General features: G+C 28.0%; 2 protein-coding genes across 2 annotated transcripts; one reads left to right on the forward strand and one right to left on the reverse strand.

The window, feature by feature from the left end:
- Positions 1-774: 774 nt before the first annotated feature.
- LOC137828320 (nucleolar complex-associated protein 2) lies at positions 775-6,516 on the reverse strand. Its single transcript, XM_068634841.1, has 12 exons — positions 6,387-6,516; positions 6,252-6,291; positions 6,048-6,157; positions 5,630-5,701; positions 4,572-5,120; positions 3,969-4,271; positions 2,825-3,154; positions 2,536-2,742; positions 2,324-2,410; positions 1,649-1,743; positions 1,421-1,549; positions 775-1,289 (listed from the first exon to the last, which is right to left on the reverse strand). The coding sequence occupies exons 2-12, from the start codon at positions 6,271-6,273 to the stop codon at positions 1,070-1,072; spliced, it is 2,124 nt and encodes a 707-aa protein (XP_068490942.1). The 5' UTR covers positions 6,274-6,291; positions 6,387-6,516; the 3' UTR covers positions 775-1,069.
- A 6,975-nt stretch (positions 6,517-13,491) lies between these two features.
- On the forward strand, positions 13,492-15,066 carry LOC137828133 (uncharacterized). Its single transcript, XM_068634582.1, has one exon. The coding sequence runs from the start codon at positions 13,540-13,542 to the stop codon at positions 14,899-14,901; it is 1,362 nt and encodes a 453-aa protein (XP_068490683.1). The 5' UTR covers positions 13,492-13,539; the 3' UTR covers positions 14,902-15,066.
- Positions 15,067-22,175: the final 7,109 nt, after the last annotated feature.

The raw sequence follows: 22,175 nt of genomic DNA on the forward strand, positions 1-22,175 counted from the left end.
GAACAATGTGACAAAAAAAGAGCTGTCAAGAGAGAAGAAATGTGCATCAGAGAACAGAAGAGTGTTGGTGGGTTAAAAAGAATCTGAGTTTTTTTGAGAAACTGGTGAATTTTGGATTTGTATATTTGGAATTTTTTTCTAATTCGATAGAAAAGTCTGGAGATTTTCTATATTATGATATTGTTTGGAAGTTTAAAGAAGAATTGATTGGTTCCAGATTTGAATATTCATAACTATTCTGAATAACTAAATATGAAAATTTGTAAGCTAATAATGTTTAGATGCATAAATCCAAAAAAGTCAGTGTGTATGTGTTTATTTTTCATTTGATGTTATTTTTTGAAAATAAAAATAACAAAACTTTTCCAATTTTAAATTTTATGTTGGATCTACAATAATTGATACAGTGCAAAGAGAAACCGCCCAATTTAATTATTTCCATTGCTCGCAATTTAATATTATAACATTCAAAACATAAACACTGAATAAATTATGTTTATATTACATAATAACATATAATATTAATTATAATACATATATATATATACATATATGTATTGAACGAGGTATCTTTTAGTTAGTTAACATCTTTAAAGTTGAAAAATGCGATTAATATGTATACTTATGACAATTTTTAAATTATAACTGATGATTTTTAAATTTATAATAATGTTTAAAAATATATTTGTGAATGTTTGCAATTCCCAAAATCTAATAAAGTAAAATAAAAAATTGATAATAAATCAAACTCTTTTTCAATGTCCAATTCAGAAATATATAAATTACACTAAAAATATATTGAATGGTGTTGCCATTTTGCTCCATCCATGGCACCAGAAGATTTTACAAGTAGTGGCATGTCACAATGTGTCCACAATATCAATTTCCATTCACAATGAAATGATGTATAAAATATAATTGCAGCTGCCATTACATTCACACATGTCTGTCTTTACTCAAAAGGTAAAATGGAAACTACTGTTAAAACTATCAAAACTTTTCTCACAGTATGAATCCTGAATAGAGAGAGGTTGCTACCTAGACCTCATCATTTCCCCTCCAAGTGAGACTAATTTTTTTTCAACCTTTTTGTCTTGTGCTTCTTCTGCTTGCGTTTTCCTTTTGAAGGTAAATGATCTGCATCATCATTTTTCCCAGCAGAAGGGCTGTGGCTTGAAGGCATATCATCATCAGAACTAAGTACCAAGTCCTCCACAACATCGTCATCAATGGCTTTCTCTTTCTGCTGCTTTTTCCTCTTTTTCTTTGTTTCTTCAGGTTGTTTTATCCTGAAAGCAAAGAACGCTTAGACAGAAGTATAACAAAGAAACTTGTGCCAATGTCAATGCATGGATAAGTGCATGAAACAATGTAAGTGCAACTGGGTTTACTGGAAAAAAAGAGAAAAGAATAATCATACTTAGATTCATTTCCGGGTAACCACGATGAACTAAAGACGGCAGCACCCTTCTCATTCTTTCTTGCATCCTCTTCATCACTTTCTGATATTTCATTTCCAAATTTAGAGGATTCTTCTCCAACAATAACACTGGAAAACCTCAACTTGTGTTAGAAACCTCTATCCTAGCCATGTTAACCTGTTTGATATAGTAATGCATACAATTGAACTTGATTTCAAAGTTCAAACCTGGATTCCATTAATGAATTATTTTTCTGTTCTGCTCTCTGGCGGAGTGTTAGGACGTACTTTGACAGAGCACTTGAAGCTGACTTTTTTTCATCCTAACATGATCAAGTTCACTCTTTTCAATCCTCAAATATAATAGCATTCACATAAAGTACAGTGATGCCGAGGTTTGAAATAAGAGCAAAGATAAACCAGGAACACTTGATATAAAAAAATAAAGGAAAAGAAAATAACTCCACCATATGCATGTGCTTCGCCATATACAAACATGCCATATCACTTCACTAAAATTTAGTTATGACAGCAGTGAAAAAGATGCTGACCAGCTCAAAGAGATCCAGTTCTTATGAAGGTTAGTGCAAGAGAGAGAGAACTTAGAAAAAATTAAGTAAAGAAATGAATGAAAAAAGAACAACCCACATCCAACAAGGAGACTGTACAGACAGATTCAATGTACAGACTATTTAGTGGAGTGCGTATTACTAGGTTCATTATCTATTTCCAAAGTAACTAACGAACATTCGAAATAGTACAAATCCATGTATCTTGCTGTATAAATTTGGCATAAATATGATATCAGAATCCAGAGTTACGCACTGACTCGTTAATCCAAAATTAGGGACATATAAACCGTCAAAACTCACATTCCACAGAAATAAAGAGAAACTGGTCTACCTCGAGAAAAGATGCTGCTGCAGGGTCATTTGGTAAAAAGGAAATTGACATGCGCTTCCCATTCACATAATTAGCACTTGCTTCAATCTGAATGTCAAAGGATGAAAAAATAGATATGAATGATGAGTGCTGCTGCATGCCAAGCCAATGATAAAACATACAAGTAAATCTAAGTACTACCCTTGCATTATTTTACCATTTAATAGAAATACCTGGCGTATAAGCTGCCTCATTTCTTTTCGAAACCTCTCTACTTTGGTCAATTTGCAAAAGCTACGCAACCTCACAAGTGGAATAAAAGACAACTCCATGAATGGAACGGAATAACTCCACTGTGCCAAGTGCTCGGCTAGCTCTTCAACCACAGAAATAACACATGCCTCTTGAAATGCTCGTGTCTTTAGGGTCAGCTTGCTAACCTAATAGAGAATAATTCATTTAAGTTTAGGTGGATCTCAAAAAGTGCACATTGAAATTCATTCAAGTATCATGTATGAATACCTTCAGTACACTGCGTAAGTCAACAGCTTTGCCAACACCTCCACTTGGGGGTCTATTCAATTCTTTCATTTCCAGCATGTCTAAAAGGAGCATAGAGACTGGTATAAAGGAGTGGGTAGAAGCTGCAATCTGGTTCAACATTCTTACACATCTCAACCTAAGGGGGAAATATCTGGCTGTGGGAACCAGACGGGCTACCCCAGAAATTATTTGGGTCAATGGATATGCAAGTTGCTTAAAGTCAGATTCTGAACTGTAGGCACAGATAGCACCAGTCCAGAGTTCAAGACAATTGATGAATTTCCACTCATAAACCTTGCGAAAAGCTTCCTAAACAATACAGGAAAAGAGCAAAATAAGGATCATAAATTAAGCAGTGCCAGCACAAACAAATGTTTCAGTTTATGCAAGGCTCCAATCAAACGAGTACTATTAAAAGCCTAATGATCTAAGGTAGTGCTACCCGTAAACTCAACACCGCCTGTTTCTGGGTATTTATTGTATCTTGGTTGAGGGGTGGTTGAAATATGAAAACAAATGCAGAATTTTATGTTCTTCCCTGTAGCCAAACACAGGTGTAAGCCACAGGAAATGTGTTCTTTATTCCTTTCTGTATTTTCTCAATCCCTGACTACAACAACATATCACCCTTATTCTTGACTCTACTTTTTCAACACTATCAAGAATGCCTTGTAACTGTAAAAGACAGATAATAGAACTTGGGAGGCATAACATATAAGGTTAAGGAACCAGATAATGCTAAAGAGAGCAGATAATAGGAAATAATATCAATCTTGTAAGAACTATAAAAACAAAGAAGTGTGATAAACACCCAAGCATTAGGGGAATCCACTCTTTAAGAGCTGGCTATTAAGGAGGAGAGAACTAAGCACTTAAATACTGTACCGGGGAACTCACCCCTTTAAAAGCTAGTTGCTAAAGAGGGAGAACCAAACATGTAAATATTCCTCAGAATATCTCATATTACTTAATGTGGGACTTAGGCATTCCATAATACTCAGGTTCCTATCAAAGTGACAGTAATTAAAATCCAAATATAACCAGTTTGTTAGGATAAATATAAATTCAAAATTTGAAAAATGGTAATAAGTAAATAAGACGCACTGGACAAATAAAACGGCACCTTAGTTTTTGCATTAAGTGCATCCCTTAATATCATAGCCAGTTGCCGAATGTAAATGAAAGCATGTTGATATGCATTGGGAAGATCAACACCAAGAAGTTCAATGACACAATTGCCAAGAAAACGAATATGTTTCAGTTTCACAGCATTTACAAAGTGGCAATTCAAAACATAAGCTTTATATATTCCTTTGAAACATTCATCTATGCAGCCAGATCCAAGTCGGATACATAGATCTCTCATAAATAGAAATGAAACAACTGGAAGTGCACCTCCGCCAGTACCCCAGAAATGAAGGACCACCTGATCAAATCACTATGAAAGTTAGTTCACAAAATCAATGGAGAAAATAAGTTACATGATGTCCCAGAATGTAAATAAACATTTGGAGGGAGAGAAAGGAAAATAAGGAGATAAGGTTTTAGATTATTGCTGTCTATCTAATCAAGCTATAATAAAATTACTGTACAGGACAAAAGGACCAATATGTATCAGAAGACTTGTGCAATATACAGATTTAAACTTAAAAATATTAGTGTACATTGATGCAATACTAAAATACTGTAGATAACATTGATTTGAAGAAAAATGGGTTACTTATACCTTAATGTATTTCCTTAGGAGTGAAGGAACAGCAGCCAAAAACAATAAAGAGTATTTCAGCCTACGTAAAGTAAATGATATCATTTCTGTGTCAGTCATTTGGTTCAAAACATGGAGAGCATTTCCAAGGTAAGACTTCACTAAATGGCCATAACTATTCCAATGTTTCGTGGTCATTAAATCTGTTATGTCCTCTTTCTTTCCACCAGAAGCGGGAAGCTTGAACAATTTTCTTAGTATTCCATCCATTTCAGTGAGTACAGTCAACATTATTTTGTTGAATACAGTGCTAGACATTACACTAAGCTTTGTCATAGATTCATTCCCCCCATCATCACCATAGTGGCAAGCTGTCCTAAAAGCCCTCATCAAGGAACGCAGCGCACTTAAACTTCCATTTTCTTGAATTGATTTGCACCACAAATCAACCATAGAAGTAGTTATAACTTCCTTAGAGGATTTTTCTTCCTTCTCTTGAATCTCATCCTCACTAGCCTCCTCATCTAGCTGTAGTTCTTCATCTTCTATGTCAGAACCCACATCTTCCTCCTGGAGAAAAGAAGCAAAACAATTAAATAGCGTTTATACTAAGAACATATCAGATTAAGCTATTTAGTACTATTATATATTGTATCAGTAATTAGTCCAATCTCTTGTTTAAAAGGAATGTAACTGATCTAATGGGTCAGTTATAGAGCCTGCTAATCACGAACAAAGGAATTCAATAAAATTACCGAGAATCTTAGGCGAAAATCACAGAAATATCTACTCATGTTACTTGAAATCAGGTGAAGAAAATACAAACTTTAATGGATAGATAACATTGGTTAATATTTGGGAGATAACAAAACAACTAAGACTTATAAAATAAAATAAAACAGAAAGATAACCAAGGCATTCTGATTATTGCCAACATCTAGGAAGGCATTGAAAGAGATTACATGCATGAAAACTGTATCAAATAACAATCAGTAATATTTCACAGACCACGTATCCATTGTAGTTTATGCACGGTGTAGAAAAAGAAAGGACAAAATTGTCTAAAAGAATACACTCACATCTAGATCATCATCACTGAATTGAAGCAACTCCTGGTCATGCTCTTTCAAGAACTCAAAAAATTCGGGGTCCTGAAATAGAAAAGCTGTGTGAATATATTACTAGTACAATGTAGCCAAATAACACAACCAAACACTATCTCCAGTTCCACATATGCAAACATTTTTTTTGTCTCTGTCTTCCTTGTCATTCCATCCCATCCCAGTACAAGCAACTGCCCACGTATCCAATTTCTCGAATAAACTTCAAAAACCGACATGATTTTTCGCAATAACGAACACAAAGCTACAAAACTCATTAAGATAAACAAAAGAAAAACTAGCAACGTGACGGAACCTTAATCCTGAATGAAATTTCACAGCCACATATGAAAACAGATACACACATCAAATACTTATAAAACGGAACAAACCCAACCTTCTCCGAAAGTTTCTGCAACTGTTCCTTATGCTCTCGTGCTCCACTCTCAGGCGTGGATTTTTTTCTGCTCCTTCGTCTTACACTGTTCTCTCCATCCAAATTCGCCTCTGATACACCGACGAAAAAATCACCAAAGGAAATCAACAACTGAGGCATTTAAAAAAATAAAAATAAACCTCAAAGGAAAACAAAAATCACAACCTGCATTATTTTCCGCGCCCATGTTGGTTGAATGAAAAACCTGATTACACATATTTAAGAGCGAAAGATGAAGAAATTAAGCAATAATGCGTGTAAAGCTCGCAAGTTGAAAGAGAAAGGAAGTGAACTCAAAACCTAATCGCCGCCACTGGTTAGGTTGCAGCTACGGCGGCGAAAGTTGAGTTCAGGGTTATTTTGGTGCTGTGATGTTTGTTCTCCCCGCGTCAATTACCTATTTTTCATTAATTCAAAGTTTATAAAAAACTCTTTAACATTTTTTTTTTCGTCTTTATAATTTTCTTTTTGGGTTAATTCTTCACACACAAAAAATAAAAAAAATAAAAAATCCATGTTTAATAGAATTGTATTATAGAAAATAAATAAAAAAATAAGTAAAAAATATATGAGGAGCAAACCCAATACCAGGAATTTCAAATTGTGATTTATTTTGTATTGTAAAGTATTAAAATTAAAATCTTCTTCCCCTTAAAATAATTTAAGGCTTAAATGATGGTGATTTTTAGTTTATAATCTCATTTTTGCTATTAGTTTTAAAAACTTATGGTTAATCTTATTATGTTCTTAATCAAATTAGTTATGTAAAGAAGTATGTTTATAATATTTTTAGTTATTACTTGCATTTGAATAATTTAAGATTATATTTAATTTTTTTTATTTTATGTTGGGACAATTAAAAAGTCAAATTTGTTTTTATAGTATTTCATTTATAAATTGAGAGAAAAAATATAATCATTAAATAAAGGAAAATATAAGTAAATAATACAGTTTATGTTATTTTTATATTTTTTTGCATGTAACATTTTATTTAATTTTATTTGGAGATGGCAATGGGTTTGTGTGAGTTTCACTTTATCATTCTAAATGTTAATTATATATATTTTTTATAAGAAAAAATATAAATCACAACAAACGTGATATTATGAATAATTCAATGTTAAAATCGTTAAAAAAATCCAATAAAAAATATAAAGAAACAAATTACAATTACATAAATATCAAATTAGAATCAAATAATAATTGAATAAGATTCAATAAAAGAGTATAAATAATTAAATGTCTGTCATATAGATCAATTATGAAATAAAGATAAAATAAAAATTAATATAACTTTTTTAGATTACTAAATATAATTTAGTGATTTAAAATGCAAGGTACATGTATGGAAATGGGATGAAGAATATGAATTTTCATTCTCATGATGATAAAAATCCAATATTACTCTTCTTGCTTAGTTAATACAAATATTTTTCCAGAAAATTGAAACAAGCTTAAATAATACTAATTACATTATTTTGTCATGATTATTTGTTAATGCGGGTATTTATAACAGTATACAAAAATATTCTTCATTTTATTTACATATTTTATACTTCAATTTTACCCTTAATTATATTCTAAAATTATAAGAAAAAAAAACAATTTATAACAATATACACAAGAAATACATACTATAGTTGAAAATAAAAACAAAAACAAATTATCAAAACAATAAAATGTGATCGTTATTTTTTTTTAACTTCTATTATTAATATTAGCGAAAACATAACGCACTTGTGTATACTATTATCTACATATAATTATATTTAATATTAAAAAATGAATAAATAGTATTATAATTCACACATTGACATTATAAACGTATATTAATAGTCTAAATTTATAGTTTATTTTAATAAATATAAATACAAATAAAAAAATACATAAATTTATTTAATATATCCATTAATATATTGTAACACAGTCAAAATATTTCTTATATATGTTAAAGAAATATGTTAAATTTACAAATATTTCTATATACATGTATTAGAAAACACTAATTTAAATATTTACTTATATTTATTAAAATAAAGTATGAGTTAATAATTATTAATTTTATAACAATGACTTAATATTATTAATTGTGAATATGGCCGAAATCAATAGCACTACTCATAATAATATATATGTAGTTTTTTGTGTACACCTACTGCTTTTTTTTTTTACACATTAGTCATCCTTTCAATATGAATTTATTTTTTATTTTTTTATTTAAAAATGAAATTAATGGAATGGTGTGAAGATAAAATATATAATTAGATTTCTTACATGTTTATTGATTTGATTATATTTTTTTAATAAGATATTCAATAATTATATTTTTAATGATTTTGATAAATTTATTTTAATAAACACACAAAAAAGTTTTAGTTTTCTTGAAGGAAGAATTTAGAATTATTAATCTACAACTTTTACAATTATTAATAAATTAATAGAATTAACCTTTATAACTACTTTTTTTTAGTGTACATAGTTTATTATCAATTTTATTCTTATTAATATAAATATTTAATTTATTATATGTATTTATATTTTTTAAATATTCATATTTTATTATTTTATTATTATCATATATAGGGCAGCTTCCATCAATTCAATTTAATTCTCTCTTTTCTATTTCTACCATTGTTTTAACTTTTTTATGATATAAAGTACTATTTTGAAAATCTCAAGATAAACACGATGAAAAAATTACATTTGAAATCAATTGGATCGATTGAAGGATTCAATTTCAATTGGACCAATTGAGGTTATAGATTAAATAATTTTTTCTAGTGAAAACTGTTTTTTTTTTTTACTTTATAAGCGCGTCTTTTTTATTAAATAAATTTAACAACATTAAATTTAATACTAAAATACTAATAACGTAAGATAAATTATAAAAAAGTACTCATACCAGTATATATCTATATATAACTGAATTTTTATTTAGTTTAATAAACTAATGTAAAAAAATACTGCAAGTACATATTTAAAAATATTAGTCTTTTTAAATAATTTAATAGTATCCTTATATATAATTAAGAGTAGTTAATGAATAATTACTTACATTAAAAATAATATTTAAAAATTAAGAAATATTAAACTATGAGTTGTTCTTATCCCACTTCAAAAACATTTTTTGAATCACTGCCACCACACATAAGAGGTTGAGACATTTATCACACATAAGAGGTTGAGATATTTATCTTAAATGCGTATCCGTCTCGAATACACGTATCAGTGTCGACACTCGTAAGATATTTATCGATAAATTGTTTAATTTAAAAAATATTTATTGAATTTTTTAAAATTCTAGCACGGTTCTAACACAATTTTAAAATGTATAAATACAATAATTTTTTAAAAACTCAAATTTATTGTATAAATTTTTATTATGATTATAAAAATAAGAAACAAATTCTTTTGAACTAGACATGAAAAATATATTCTTGCTCCCAAAAGAATTTGAAACATATTTTTGCACATAAATATTTATTTTTAATTTATATAATTTAAAATTATATAATATATAGATTCCATATCCTACATTTTAGAGATTATACGTATTTCCGTATCCGTATCTATATTTGTGTCGTATCAATATTTGTATCCGTATCTGTGCTCCACTTCTGAAGTTTTGGCATCCGTATCTATATTTGTGTCGTATTAATATTTATATCCTTATGTGTGCTCCACTTCTGAAGTTTTGGCATGAGAAGTTGATAACATGAAAATGTAATTTGTAAATTAAAAAACGCCCAACAAATTATAAAAACTTTTTAATACATATTCAAAACTGAGTGCTCATTTTTTAGTCTGTGTGCGCAGGTTTTAAATAAAATAATTAGAAATTAAATAAACGTAAAATTAAATAATTATGTTCTGAGTTGTTAATAGAAAAGTCGAGAACTGAAATCATCACAAAAAAATGCATTTATAACTTGTATCGTAACATATAAAAAATTTGCATTACTTTTTGTGTGGTTATTATTTTTTTAAACTATAATAGCCTTAACGTCTTAATATCTCAAAATTATTTTAGAAAAAGATAAAATTGAAATTAAATAATACAACTTTTTAATGTATAATAAACTGTGCGTTATTTTTGTGTCTCATATTGAGTAACTATTCATTGATATATTTATTTAAAATTATTACATTCATTATTATAACCTTATCATATTATTATTATTAGTATTATTATTATAATATTACCACACTCAAAGGTTGAGTTACCAATGAAGTTGTACAACTATAAATCAATATTAATTTATATAACAAAAAGATAATTAATAAACAATATTTGCTAATCCATTTTCGAATACATGTATTAAAATTTCTTATAGGAAATTACTATATAAAACATCCACATATATACACCATGAATTTCATAAATTAAGGTAAATTTAAGATATTTAGTGTTTAAACTAATGTATGTTTCATATTTATAATAAACTTTTTATCTACTACTTAATGTTTTAATGTAGATTATTTAAACAAGCAGTGAAGAATTATAATTGTGAGAAATATATATATATATATATATATATATATAATTTAATTTAAAATATATTTTTATTCTCTACAAACGTATTTGTTAGTTTTAAATTATCAATGTTTTTCATAATTTATTTTAATTTTTATCATTAAATTAAAATAAATATTTTTTTAGATACCTGGTATACTTAATATTAGTGATTATTTTTTTTCCCAATAAAAGTAGGTGTGCACAACATTACTATAAAAGATTGCAATCCCAACCTATTTGACATTATGGTGAAAACTCTTGAAGATCATTAAGAATAAGAATAATTTTGTTGTACACTTTAATGTAAAAAGTAATCATTTACACAACTTTTTTTTAAATAAATATTATATTATATTATAATAAAAGAGTAATATTTTTAAGTGTCAAGTAAAAAAACTCATTTATCTATAAATTATATATTGTATATTGTTGTTTTGAGTTTGTATGTGTTCATATTTACTCTATTCTTCTCTTCTAAAACCTTAAATCTTTTTTAAAACGTTTTAAAAGCATTCTAGTAGATTATTTTGAATTTGCTTTGCTCAAATTATGTGAATTTTTTTATATCCAATCATGAACAATATAACTGATTTTCATTTAAAGTAAACAATGATACAAGTATAGAAATATTTGATTAAAAAAAATTTCTAAAAAAATAGAAGTTTACCTTAACCATCCATAATCAAAATTTATGACTTACATGAATTATTTTAAAACACTAAACACTTTACTCTTAACAATTATTTGTTAAGAATTGTGCATTTGAAGACAATTAAATAAAGGAAATATTTTGGTATACTTTTGATCTTAAATTTTTTAGAATATTTATCACAGAAGGTGATATTTGTTATTATTTTTTTAAATTTGGATTTATTTTTCTTACTTCACCTAAGTATTATATATATATATATATATTTCATTTTAACATAATTATATAGTTTTCAAGAAACTTGGATAATGTATTAAGTAATATAATTACTCCACATCTAAATTATAGCTGAAATCAAATTTCAAAGACAATAAAACAATTTTATAATTATGACATTAAGTGGATTTAGATAGAAGCAAACTAATATAAAACTTGCACATTTTTTGTTTTTCCCTTTTCAATATCAAATTCTTTATGCGGTTTATTTTTTTTAAACTCTTTAATAAAGTTCCACGAAAGATTTTCTGAACATTTATTATTCAATTAAAAAGTTTTAAAGACACAAGTAATAAGAGGAAGAAAGCAAACTAAATCCAGTTAAATTTAAGTTTATCAACACTAAATCTCAACCCTTAAAATACATATTTCTTAAGAACTATAAATAATTATTAACTTCTAAAAAAAACCAAAAACACATAAAGAAAAGTGTTTTAATCAACAAAAGTGCAAACCCTCACCCATATAAGAACTTTCAATAGCCAAAAATAGCACTCGTAATTTCAACATAAAATTCACCAAACAATTACCCCACTTGTTATTTTTAAATATTTGACGTTTTATAATATTTTTTTTTAATTTCTTTCACTTGCTATTTAGTATATATAAGATTTTTTTATCAGAATTTATTTTAATAAATAGAAGTAGCATTTTAGATATCTTCCAACCCTTATACAAAATTCAGATTTTTTTTTACAATTTCTCACTATGCTATATGCCAATATAAATAAAATAAATAAAATAAATAAAATAAATAAAATTCATATTATGTTTATTACTTAGTGTTTATTAATTAGGTAAAATTATTTTATGAACAAATAATAAAATTAATAAAATGTAGCATCTAGGGATACCCTATCTTTATACAAAACCACCATTTTCAAAACCTAAAACAACACCCTAGACAAAACAAACCAGTGAGTGGTTTTCAGAATTCCACATTGGTTTTGTCAATTCCACAGCAACACTGATAGGCTCAAGTTATGCACGGGTACATACTTTAAGTAAATAATAATTTATTATTAACAAAATAACTGTACATACTTTTATAAATATATTTTATTTTAATAAAACGATGTAACATTTTATAAAATTACAATTTTCTTTATATTTATCTACATATATAATATATATATATACAGAGGTATTTGGTCAATGTTAAGTGAAAAGATAAATATGTATTTAATGTATTAATCAAAAACATGAATTAAATATTCAATAATTTTTTATTAGGAATTAATGTAAAAAAATGTTAAGCGATTTATGAGCTGTTTTTCTGTGATACAATTAATAATCCAAACAAAAAATTTGACCAGTAATAAGAAAGAAGATGAGTTATTTGTTCATTTTGTTTGATATTAATCAACATTGAATAAAACTAAACTAAAAAAAAAAAAATAGTTGATGAAGATAGTATGTTGTTGTGACATTCTAGCAAAACCAGTATATATTGACACCTTTAATGGCAGTTAAAAAACACTTTTTATAAGATTTATTTAAACACAGTGTTGTTTTGGAAAACTAATAAATACAATAACTTTGTTATTCTAATAAAGCATATATTTATAAACTCCATTTAGTTACCAGATTTTAAAAAAACAGTGTTAATAAGAATCTTGTAAAAAAAGGCTCAGAAAGAACTATCATAAATTTTAAAAAACAACTTATTATTTATTAATTCTTCCTTGCATATATAAATAAAAAAAACCACGAACCAAAAAAAAGAAAAAACATTAATTACGTAACTGCACCACTCTGACACATTAGACCAGCTTATATATTTTATGCATTTTATATACGATGGTAATTATTATTGAATATTATATAATATTTTACAAAGGAAACACAAAAACTTTATAATGACGAAAATATCCTTTCTTTGTATCGTAATGACGAAAATATCCTTTCTTTGTATCGTAAACTCTTCTATAAAAGGAGCAGTGGAAGTAGTGAAAACTCGCACACACAATAGCAAAAGTTCATTGCTTTCAAATTCTGTCTGAACCATAGCCATGGCTCTTAACTCTCCTCGCCTAGGTTCGAACCCAGCCCTGTGGAATGGCCAACTAGGGTTGAACCAGAGGGTGAATGAGCTAAGAAGAACACCGATGATGGGTTCGAGAGAAGGTTCAGGCTTGTGGGGTAATGCTTCTGCAGCAGCAGTACCACCACCACCGGTGGTCACCACCGTGAAAGCAAGTGATTTTCTGAAAGAGCAGCTGCGCCGTGTGCCGGCGTTAGCCTCTACGCACATGGCTACGAGCCCGGTGAGGGGGCCATCACCAGCATTGAGGTTTCATCGTTTTCTGGACGATTTTGGCCCTGAGAGGAGGTGCATGCAGAAGCCACGAGAAGCAGCACCGGTGGTGGTGAGGAAGAGGGTTCAGAAGAAGTATGATGGGAGAATCCATAGCTACCCGCACAAGAAGAACGGGCCGTACACGTGTCCCAAGTGTAAGGGCGTGTTTGCCACTTCTCAGATTTTTGCCTCTCATGTGAGTTCTATTCACTACAAGTTTGAGTCGAGAAGTGAGAAGAAAAAGAGGTTAATGGCGAGATACTACAAGAGAAATCCCACTGTGCAATGGGTAGATGGTAAACTTAGCATTCTGTGGGGTGTTAATAAGAAAAGTGGCAATGCTCCTCCTCCTCCTCCTCCTCCACCTCCTCCACCAGTTCCTCCTCAAGTTAGGGTTTTTGTAAAAAGTGAGTGTGTTGAAGAGTTTTCTTCTTCTTCTTCTTCTTCTTCTCCTCCTCCTCCTTTATTAGGGAAACCAATTGGTTCACCTAATATTGTATTTGGAAAGCAAATTCTTCCTTCTTTTGGATTTGGAATACCAATTTCAAGTCCTTCTCTTGTAGTTGGAAATCCAGTTTCTCCTCCTCCTCCTCTTGTACTTGGAAAGCCATGTTCTCCATCTTCTCTTGTGTTTGGAAAGCCAATTTCTCCTGGTGTTGGATTTGGAAGGCAAGTTCCTCCTCCACCTGGATTTGGAAATCCAGTTTCTCCTCCTCTCGGATTTGGAAATCCAGTTTCTTCTCCTCCTGGATTCGGAAATCCAGTTTCTCCTCCTCCCGGATTTGGAAATCGATTTCCTTCTGATGAAAGTCTAGGAGGAGGAGAAGCTGGATTTTTAAATCCACGAGGAGGAGGATTTGGTTTTCCGAATGCAAGAGGAAGAACTGGATTTATAAAACCAGATTCTCCTCCTAGTGGATTTTCAAGAGGAGGATCTGGTTTTTCGAATCCAGTTTCTCCTCCTCCAGGGTTTGAGAATATGTATTCTGTACCTGGGTGTTCAAATCCTTTTGGAGTTCAGAATGTAACTGTTGCAGCACCCAGAGGTGTTCAAATCAAATTGGAGATCCAGTAGATGAATAAGTCTAGGTAGGGTCTTCATCCATGGTCTAGTGTTGTTTGCAGTAGTGTTGTTTGCAGTGTTGTTTTTTCAGTTGTTTCTCAGTGTTGTTTAACTGAAACAAATAAAAATAAAGTAATACAATGAAGTATCAATGAGCAGGAGGGTCTTTTTATCCATGATCTAGTTGTTTTAGTGTTGTTCATCTGCAACAATTTAAAGTAAACTATATGAAGTATTTCTTTTAATTTATTTATTATAATGTTTAAAAATAAAGTTATGTCATAGTATCAATTGGTAGTTTTTCATTTACTTATAAACCTGTAAACTTGTACAAGAACTTTCAATTTAACTATTAGGTTAACTAATTTCATATTCTTTATATAAAGGTATTAACTGGTGAAAAGATGAGAAATTTAGCAATGTTATTAATTAGTAATATCATTCATATAATGATAATAAATATCTTCAGAGTGTTAAATAATTGCCTATAATATATTATTGCTCATTTATTGTAAAATTCATTTTGGTCCCTTTTTTAAGAAAAACATTTGTGCCATTTATGTTTGGAATACAGTTAGTGGATAGGACTGAAGTGATATCAAATTTCAGATCTGATTTGACAATGTGAATGAAATGGTATCATTTTAAAAAGGTCTTTGAATATTATATACATGTAATCTAAGTTTTCTTTTACTTGCATGAGTAAGAAATCTCATGAGGATGATGATGTGTAAAAGCAGAACATGACTGAAAATAAAAGAGGAAAATGAAGATGTTTTTGTCATCTCTGTGGAGAATTTGGACAGTTTATGAAGGAAGTAAAAGGTTAGATTAGTTTGAAAAAGAATGATACCATTAAAGTAGAACATTTAAATAATGCTTCAACTTCAACTGAACTACACAACCATGTCTATTAGTTTTCTTATTAATTTTGGTATTAGTTTCATCAAGTTACAACATAATTTTGATATAATTTTGACTGAACAGAGATCTTAACTTACAAAGATAAAATAATATTTATTTTACAGAGTTTTTCATACTTAATTTAAACTAGTGCACATAATAACTTTACAAAAATAAATCACCAAACTCACTTTTAGAATATCTTTCATCTAGCGTTCAAGTTTATCTCCTACCAACATAAGTCCCTGCTACACAGAGTGGTTTTATAATAAAAAAAGAATTCAAGTAAAATAAATATCAGTCATCTAATGTATATTAGAATCTCTGTCTTATATATTTCACCTACAATAATAAACACATTCAACATGAATATACGACATTACCTACACATATCCAATATATTAATGAAATTATAAAATTACATAGATTTTAAACAAACACTTGGACATTGTATTCAGTCATAAGAGGATGTGGTTCTAAGAATTCTATGGATCATAGCTCTGTCTTACAGAATAATTGTTAGATTTCTTTAATAGACATTCATTCTATATTGATTTTTGTTGTACTTTTCCTTTGTTATATGTGTTATATATGTAAGGGATATGATAAGGATTCCATGTTGAATTCTTTTGATTTTTCTGTGGTGGGTTTTATGATGTTTGGTGAAAGAGTTTCTCTTCTCTTTCTTACAGTCTCTCAGTATATGTATGTATGACTTGCAAGCTTATTTACACAAATATGAATAATGAATGCTGATTTACTCCCATTAGATTTGTTGTTATTCTTCTAAATTTGGGTTTTTTTATAACCCATTCTCATAATCTAGTTGTTACTTGGAACCTGTAATGAGATTGTAAAGAGTTAGTATTTAGTTACACTATTATTAGCTTGTGTTTTTATTTGTTTCTATCAAGTGTTATTTAGTTTGGTTGTTTCTTATGTTATTTTTTGTTGTTTAATCAATTTTGTAGTCCCACCCATGTACTGGTTTTGGACAATAGAACCCAGGTCACTGTTCTTATTCATGACACTCTTATTTTGTATATTGCACATCTGGTAAATTGCCTCACAGGTTGTCTTTACATGTTTAAATCTCTTTTGTTTTTGTTTTTTTAATTTTTCTGTCTTGTTGATAGAGATACATGAATTGAAACTTGTGTGACAGTAGATTTGTTAGACATGATAAAAGGGAGTATGTGGAATTTTGAGAATGAATGAAGTTGTATTGTGAAAAAGTGGTTTGATTTTAAGGTTGTTTTGTGGTTCTCCTTAAAGAACAAGGAATAACAAAAAATGTTGTTGCACGAGGTTTAACGTGATACACAGTTTGTTGCATGGCATGGCATCGGTACGTGAAAAAGGGAGACACGTGTAGGGTCAGGATGAGCATTTACAGAGTGAAAGTGAGAGTGTATTTATATAGGTATTCCTGTACAGGATAAGAGTCTAAGAATATATAAAGGCTATGTTCAGTGAAAAATAATATTTTATATGGTTGAGTTTTAAGATAATATTATAGAATCTTATAAAAAAATTCAAACAAATACTTGTTAATTATGTATATAAATTCCATTCTGTTAAGGCTTGGTCTGTTTTTATTCTGGAAAACTAAGTTATTTATTATTTAGTATATTTTTATTATCAGTAAACAATAATAAAATAAACTGGATATTTAAAGAATTTGGAAATCTCTTTTTTTCTAAAAAAAAGAGGTATTTGTAATTATGAATCAATCAACTTTTGGGAATTAAGTTATTAGTGGAATTTGGAGATACTTGCAATAGAATTCATTCTTGAAATTAAGTGGAGGAACTTAATTTTGTAATGGGAAACTAGACTCCCTTTTATTGAGAATGAACAAAAAGAATTTCTAATATTAATATTAAGTTTGCACACATAAAACTGGTAGATCTAGTCTTTAAACGAATAAATGTCTTTCTAAATAATGTTTACATTTTTTTATAATTTTAAATAAGTAATATCTTTTATTTCTAATAAAGTAAACTCTTTTTTTATTGAATTTACATTAACACATGGATTCAATCAATTTGGAAAAATAATTAATAGTTGTATTTGGTCAATTCAATGTGAGAAACTCTTATGAAAGAAACTTTAATGAATGAAATAGGTGGTATGCAACTGAAATTGAAAAGAAAGATAGATGGATTTAGAAACAATTTTGCTTACTATTTACTATACAATAAAATTGTAGGGAAAGACAATTTTGCTTTTCAGAAATTTTGGAAGGTGAAAGCAATGTTTTCAGCACAATGTTTGGAGAGTGATACAAAACAGAGAAACAATTATGTAAAACTTTGATATAAAGGGATTAGAAACACAATTATGTACAACTTTGGTATAAAGGGATTAAGGCTAAACAATGTTATCTATGTGACCAAAATGTCACTCACATTTTTTTAAATTGTTCTATTTTTCTAGTTATTTGAAACATCTGTCTTAATTAGGTAGACGAGGTCACAACAATGCATTATGAAGAAAATTACATTTTGATTAGCCAAAAATGATTATATATGGGCGATTCCCTCGCCCCAATGATCATAGTTTAAGATTTACATGTTGCACATAGTTGGAAACAGAACTTGTGAATGTATGTGAGTTTTCATCATTGAAGAAGTTTGAAAATAAATGAATGACATAATCTTTAGAGATGCTAGACTTACCTGCTAATTTTTTTTGCTCTTATTCAATTAAAAACTTGGTCTTGGTTAACTAATAAGGTAAAATCTGTAAGTTTCAATTACTCTGACTGATGTTTAATCTTGTGTATAAATTCTCCAAAGAACAGTTCTTAGAGTAAAATTGCAAATTTTGCACAAAAATATTTCATAAAAAAGAGTCAAATAATTTAAAAAAAAATTATGTTACTTCTTACTTTTTAGATTAATTGTGCAACCATGTTCCATAATAAACATCCATCTCTTCACTAGCCTTTTTAATTACAAGTTTTCCTTCCACCAACATAAGCCCTTGTCACACACAATGGTTTTACAATAAGAAAAAAACTCAGACAAAGTAGAATAAATATCAGTCATCTAATGTGTATCAGAGCCTCTGTCTTATATATTTCACTTGCAACAATAAGTATATTCAATACAAATATACGCCAACACCTATATACTCAAATCATTAATGAAAATGTATAATTACATAGATCTTAAACAAACATTAGGACATTGTATCCAACCCAAGTAAGATATGTGATTTTAGGAATTTATGGATCATCTATATCCAGACATAAAGCTCTGTCGTACAGAATAATTGTTAGACTCATTGAATAGACATTGAGTAAGTTAGTTTTTGTTGTACCTTTTCTTTGTTATACATAGGTGTTATATATGTAAGGGGGTATGATAAGGATTCCAAGTTGAACTATTTTGATTTTTCTGATGGTGGATTCTATGATGTTTGGTAATAAGAGTTTTTCCTCTCTTCCTTTCAGTCTCTTATTACAGTATATGTATGTATGACTTGCAAACTTATTTACACAAATATGAATAATGAGTGCTGATTTACTCCCATTAGATTTGCTGTTATTCCTCTGGATTTGTTTTTGTAACTATCATCATAATCTGGTTGTTACTTGGAACTTGTAATGAGATTATAAAAAGTTAGTATTTAGTTACACTGCTATTAGCTTGTATTTTTAATTGTTTCTATACATGTTTTTTTTTTGTCTGTCTTGCAGATACATGAATTGAAACTTGAGTGACATTTGTCAGACATGGTAAAAGGAAGTACCTGGGATTTCGAGAATGAATGGAGCTGTATTGTGAAAAGGTGGTTTGATTTTGAGGTTGTTTTGTGGTTCTCCTTAAAGAATAAAGAATAACAAGAAATATTGATGCAATAAGTGTACGAGGTAGGTTTAATGAGAGTGATACACAGTTTGTTGCATGGTACGTTAATGAGAGTGACACGTGTAGGATGAAAAAGTGATATACGGTTTCTAAGTTGCATGGTACGTTAATAAGATAGACACGTGTAAGTTTGAATATAAAATTGGAGGGTAAGGTGAACATTTACAGGGTAAAAGTGGAAGTGTATTTATGTAAAAATTCATGTACAGGATAAAAGTGTAAGAATATATAAAAACTATGTTCAAAGTTGTTCAACTAAAAATAATATTTTATGTGGTTGAGTTTTAAGATAATATTATAAAATCTTTTAAGTATAAATATTAAAAAAATTCAAACAATATAAAAAAATAAAATAAGACTTTTGAAAAAAATCATATCATAAAATGTTTGAAATGAAAGGCTATTTAGTATTTGTGCTCCTTAATTATAAATACTGATAAATCATAGTATGCACATAAATTACATTCTGTTACGGGTTGGTATGTTTTTATTAGGCTATTAAGTATTATGCTCCTTAATTATTTAGTATTTTTTATCTATTGAATAAAATAAATTGGACATTTGTTTAAAGAATGTGGAAATCTTAATAAAAAAAAGTAGAATCAAGAGTTATTTAGTATTTATATTTCTTAATTATAAATAATAGTTAATTATGACATGTATATAGATTCCATCTTGTACAAAGATTGAAACATTTTGTGTGTTTTTCTCTATGATATTCTTTTGCTAAAAAGCTTCTAATTGATTGTTAAAGATCATTCCATAATTTGTTAATTAATTGATTTTAGGTGCAAATTACTTTAGGTCCTCTACATATACAAATTGATAACTAAAAAAAGAATGTATTTGGACGTGGTATAAGTAACAACAACCAACACAACAAAAAATGCAATCCAAGTTTCTTATGATAAATAATGAAAAAGTTATTTTTACCACCAATTAATTATAAAAAAGGATAACATATTTTGAGGCTGACTCTTAAATTCAAGAAAGGTATTTTAATAAATTTTAAGTATCATAAATATTGTTTTAATAAATCTTAAATAAAAAATAGAATTATATTTTGTATAAATGAACCCTTCATCATTACACCTCACAATTTTCTCTTTAAAGATAGCTTTAATTAGGTAAAGTTCTGGTTGAGACTTCCTTCTCCATTATTTGTGGATTTTCCTCTAATACTTTTATTTTATCTTAATTTTATGTTTCTATTTTATTTTATTTATTATTTATTTTTATATCATATTATGTTGATTTAGTATTTATTTTTCTGAAGCTGATGATGTTAGTTTTCGTTTGAGCTATATTTTGAAGTAAATATAGTTAATATGGTTTAAATTATTTAATTGTTTGACTATTTTATTAATGTCTTGATATCTTGGTATTTATTCTTATAATAATACTTGGTTGTTTAATATTTAGTCGTGCTTCAATTGTGTTATTAGTTTACTTAAACTTTCTTAATTAATTTATGCCTAGATTAATTTATATTAACTATATTTATATAAATCACTTAATTTTTTTGTAATAAAATTTTATGTTGATGAAATTAAATTAGAAGGTCTATCTACTTAAAAAAAAATAACTAACAAGATTTGTTTTTGTAGAAATTATGGTCGATGTAGATTTTGCTTTAGCCAATTAATATTTTTGTGGAAAGAAAACACTATTTTAATTCAGTAATCAATTGGCTGACAAAAAAATAAATTTTATTTTGATAAAATAATTAACTTAAAACGTAGAAAAAATTGTAGATGCTAGATGTAATGCTAAGTAGAATTAGTACTCGTTACTAACAAATAAGTTAGAAATATTCATGTATAAAGACTTTATCACAATAAACTAAAATAAACATATAATATAAAGTAAATATGCTAAATAATATAATAAATTCTAGTACGAGTAACTAAGATTAAAATAATAATTAATTAAGAAAATAAATCATAATATGAGATAAAAAAAACTAAGAATGTGGGCTTTAATTTTACCAAAATAACTTTAAAATACAAAAGAATACTTAATTATAAATGAAATTCATGTCTCCTAACTATAACATAAAAAAGGATAATAACTCTTAACCTATAGTTTTTAGGTTAAGATAGATTATTTGATTATAATTATCAATTATAAATGACTAATATAAATGAGGTTTATAAGATAGAAATAATCAAACAATACAAATTTAATTTTGTTTCTTTTTTAGGGGGTGGGCTTTTAGACCAGTATTTATTAATTAGTAAAATAAGTTTATTTATGTTTGATCTTAGTATTACAAAAGTCTATTTTTTTTTTTCAGGATTTGTCGTCAAATTGCTGGTCAAGTCTTCAAAGAAATTCATCATTTTTTAGTATCAATTAATTGAAACACATTTTTCATAAATGCTCAAATTTCATTATAAATTAATAAGGTAAACACTTTGACAATTGACTCGTGTATTTTATATTCAAAAAAATAAATAAATTTCAAATCCTAAATAAATTGGTTCCTTCATGAAATTAATACCA

This window comes from Phaseolus vulgaris, chromosome 7 (assembly GCF_000499845.2).
Source record: "Phaseolus vulgaris cultivar G19833 chromosome 7, P. vulgaris v2.0, whole genome shotgun sequence".
NCBI classification, from domain to species: domain Eukaryota; kingdom Viridiplantae; phylum Streptophyta; class Magnoliopsida; order Fabales; family Fabaceae; genus Phaseolus; species Phaseolus vulgaris.

Bases quoted from the DNA above. Each gene is read 5' to 3' on its own strand.
- LOC137828133 (XM_068634582.1), top strand. From the start codon at position 13,540: ATGGCTCTTAACTCTCCTCGCCTAGGTTCGAACCCAGCCCTGTGGAAT.
- LOC137828320 (XM_068634841.1), bottom strand. From the start codon at position 6,273: ATGGGCGCGGAAAATAATGCAG. The intron at 2,743-2,824 runs GTATTCATACAT...ATTCTCTATTAG, and splicing joins ACTTACGCAGTGTACTGAAG to GTTAGCAAGCTGACCCTAAA. The intron at 1,290-1,420 runs GTATGATTATTC...CTTTGCTTTCAG, and splicing joins TTACCCGGAAATGAATCTAA to GATAAAACAACCTGAAGAAA.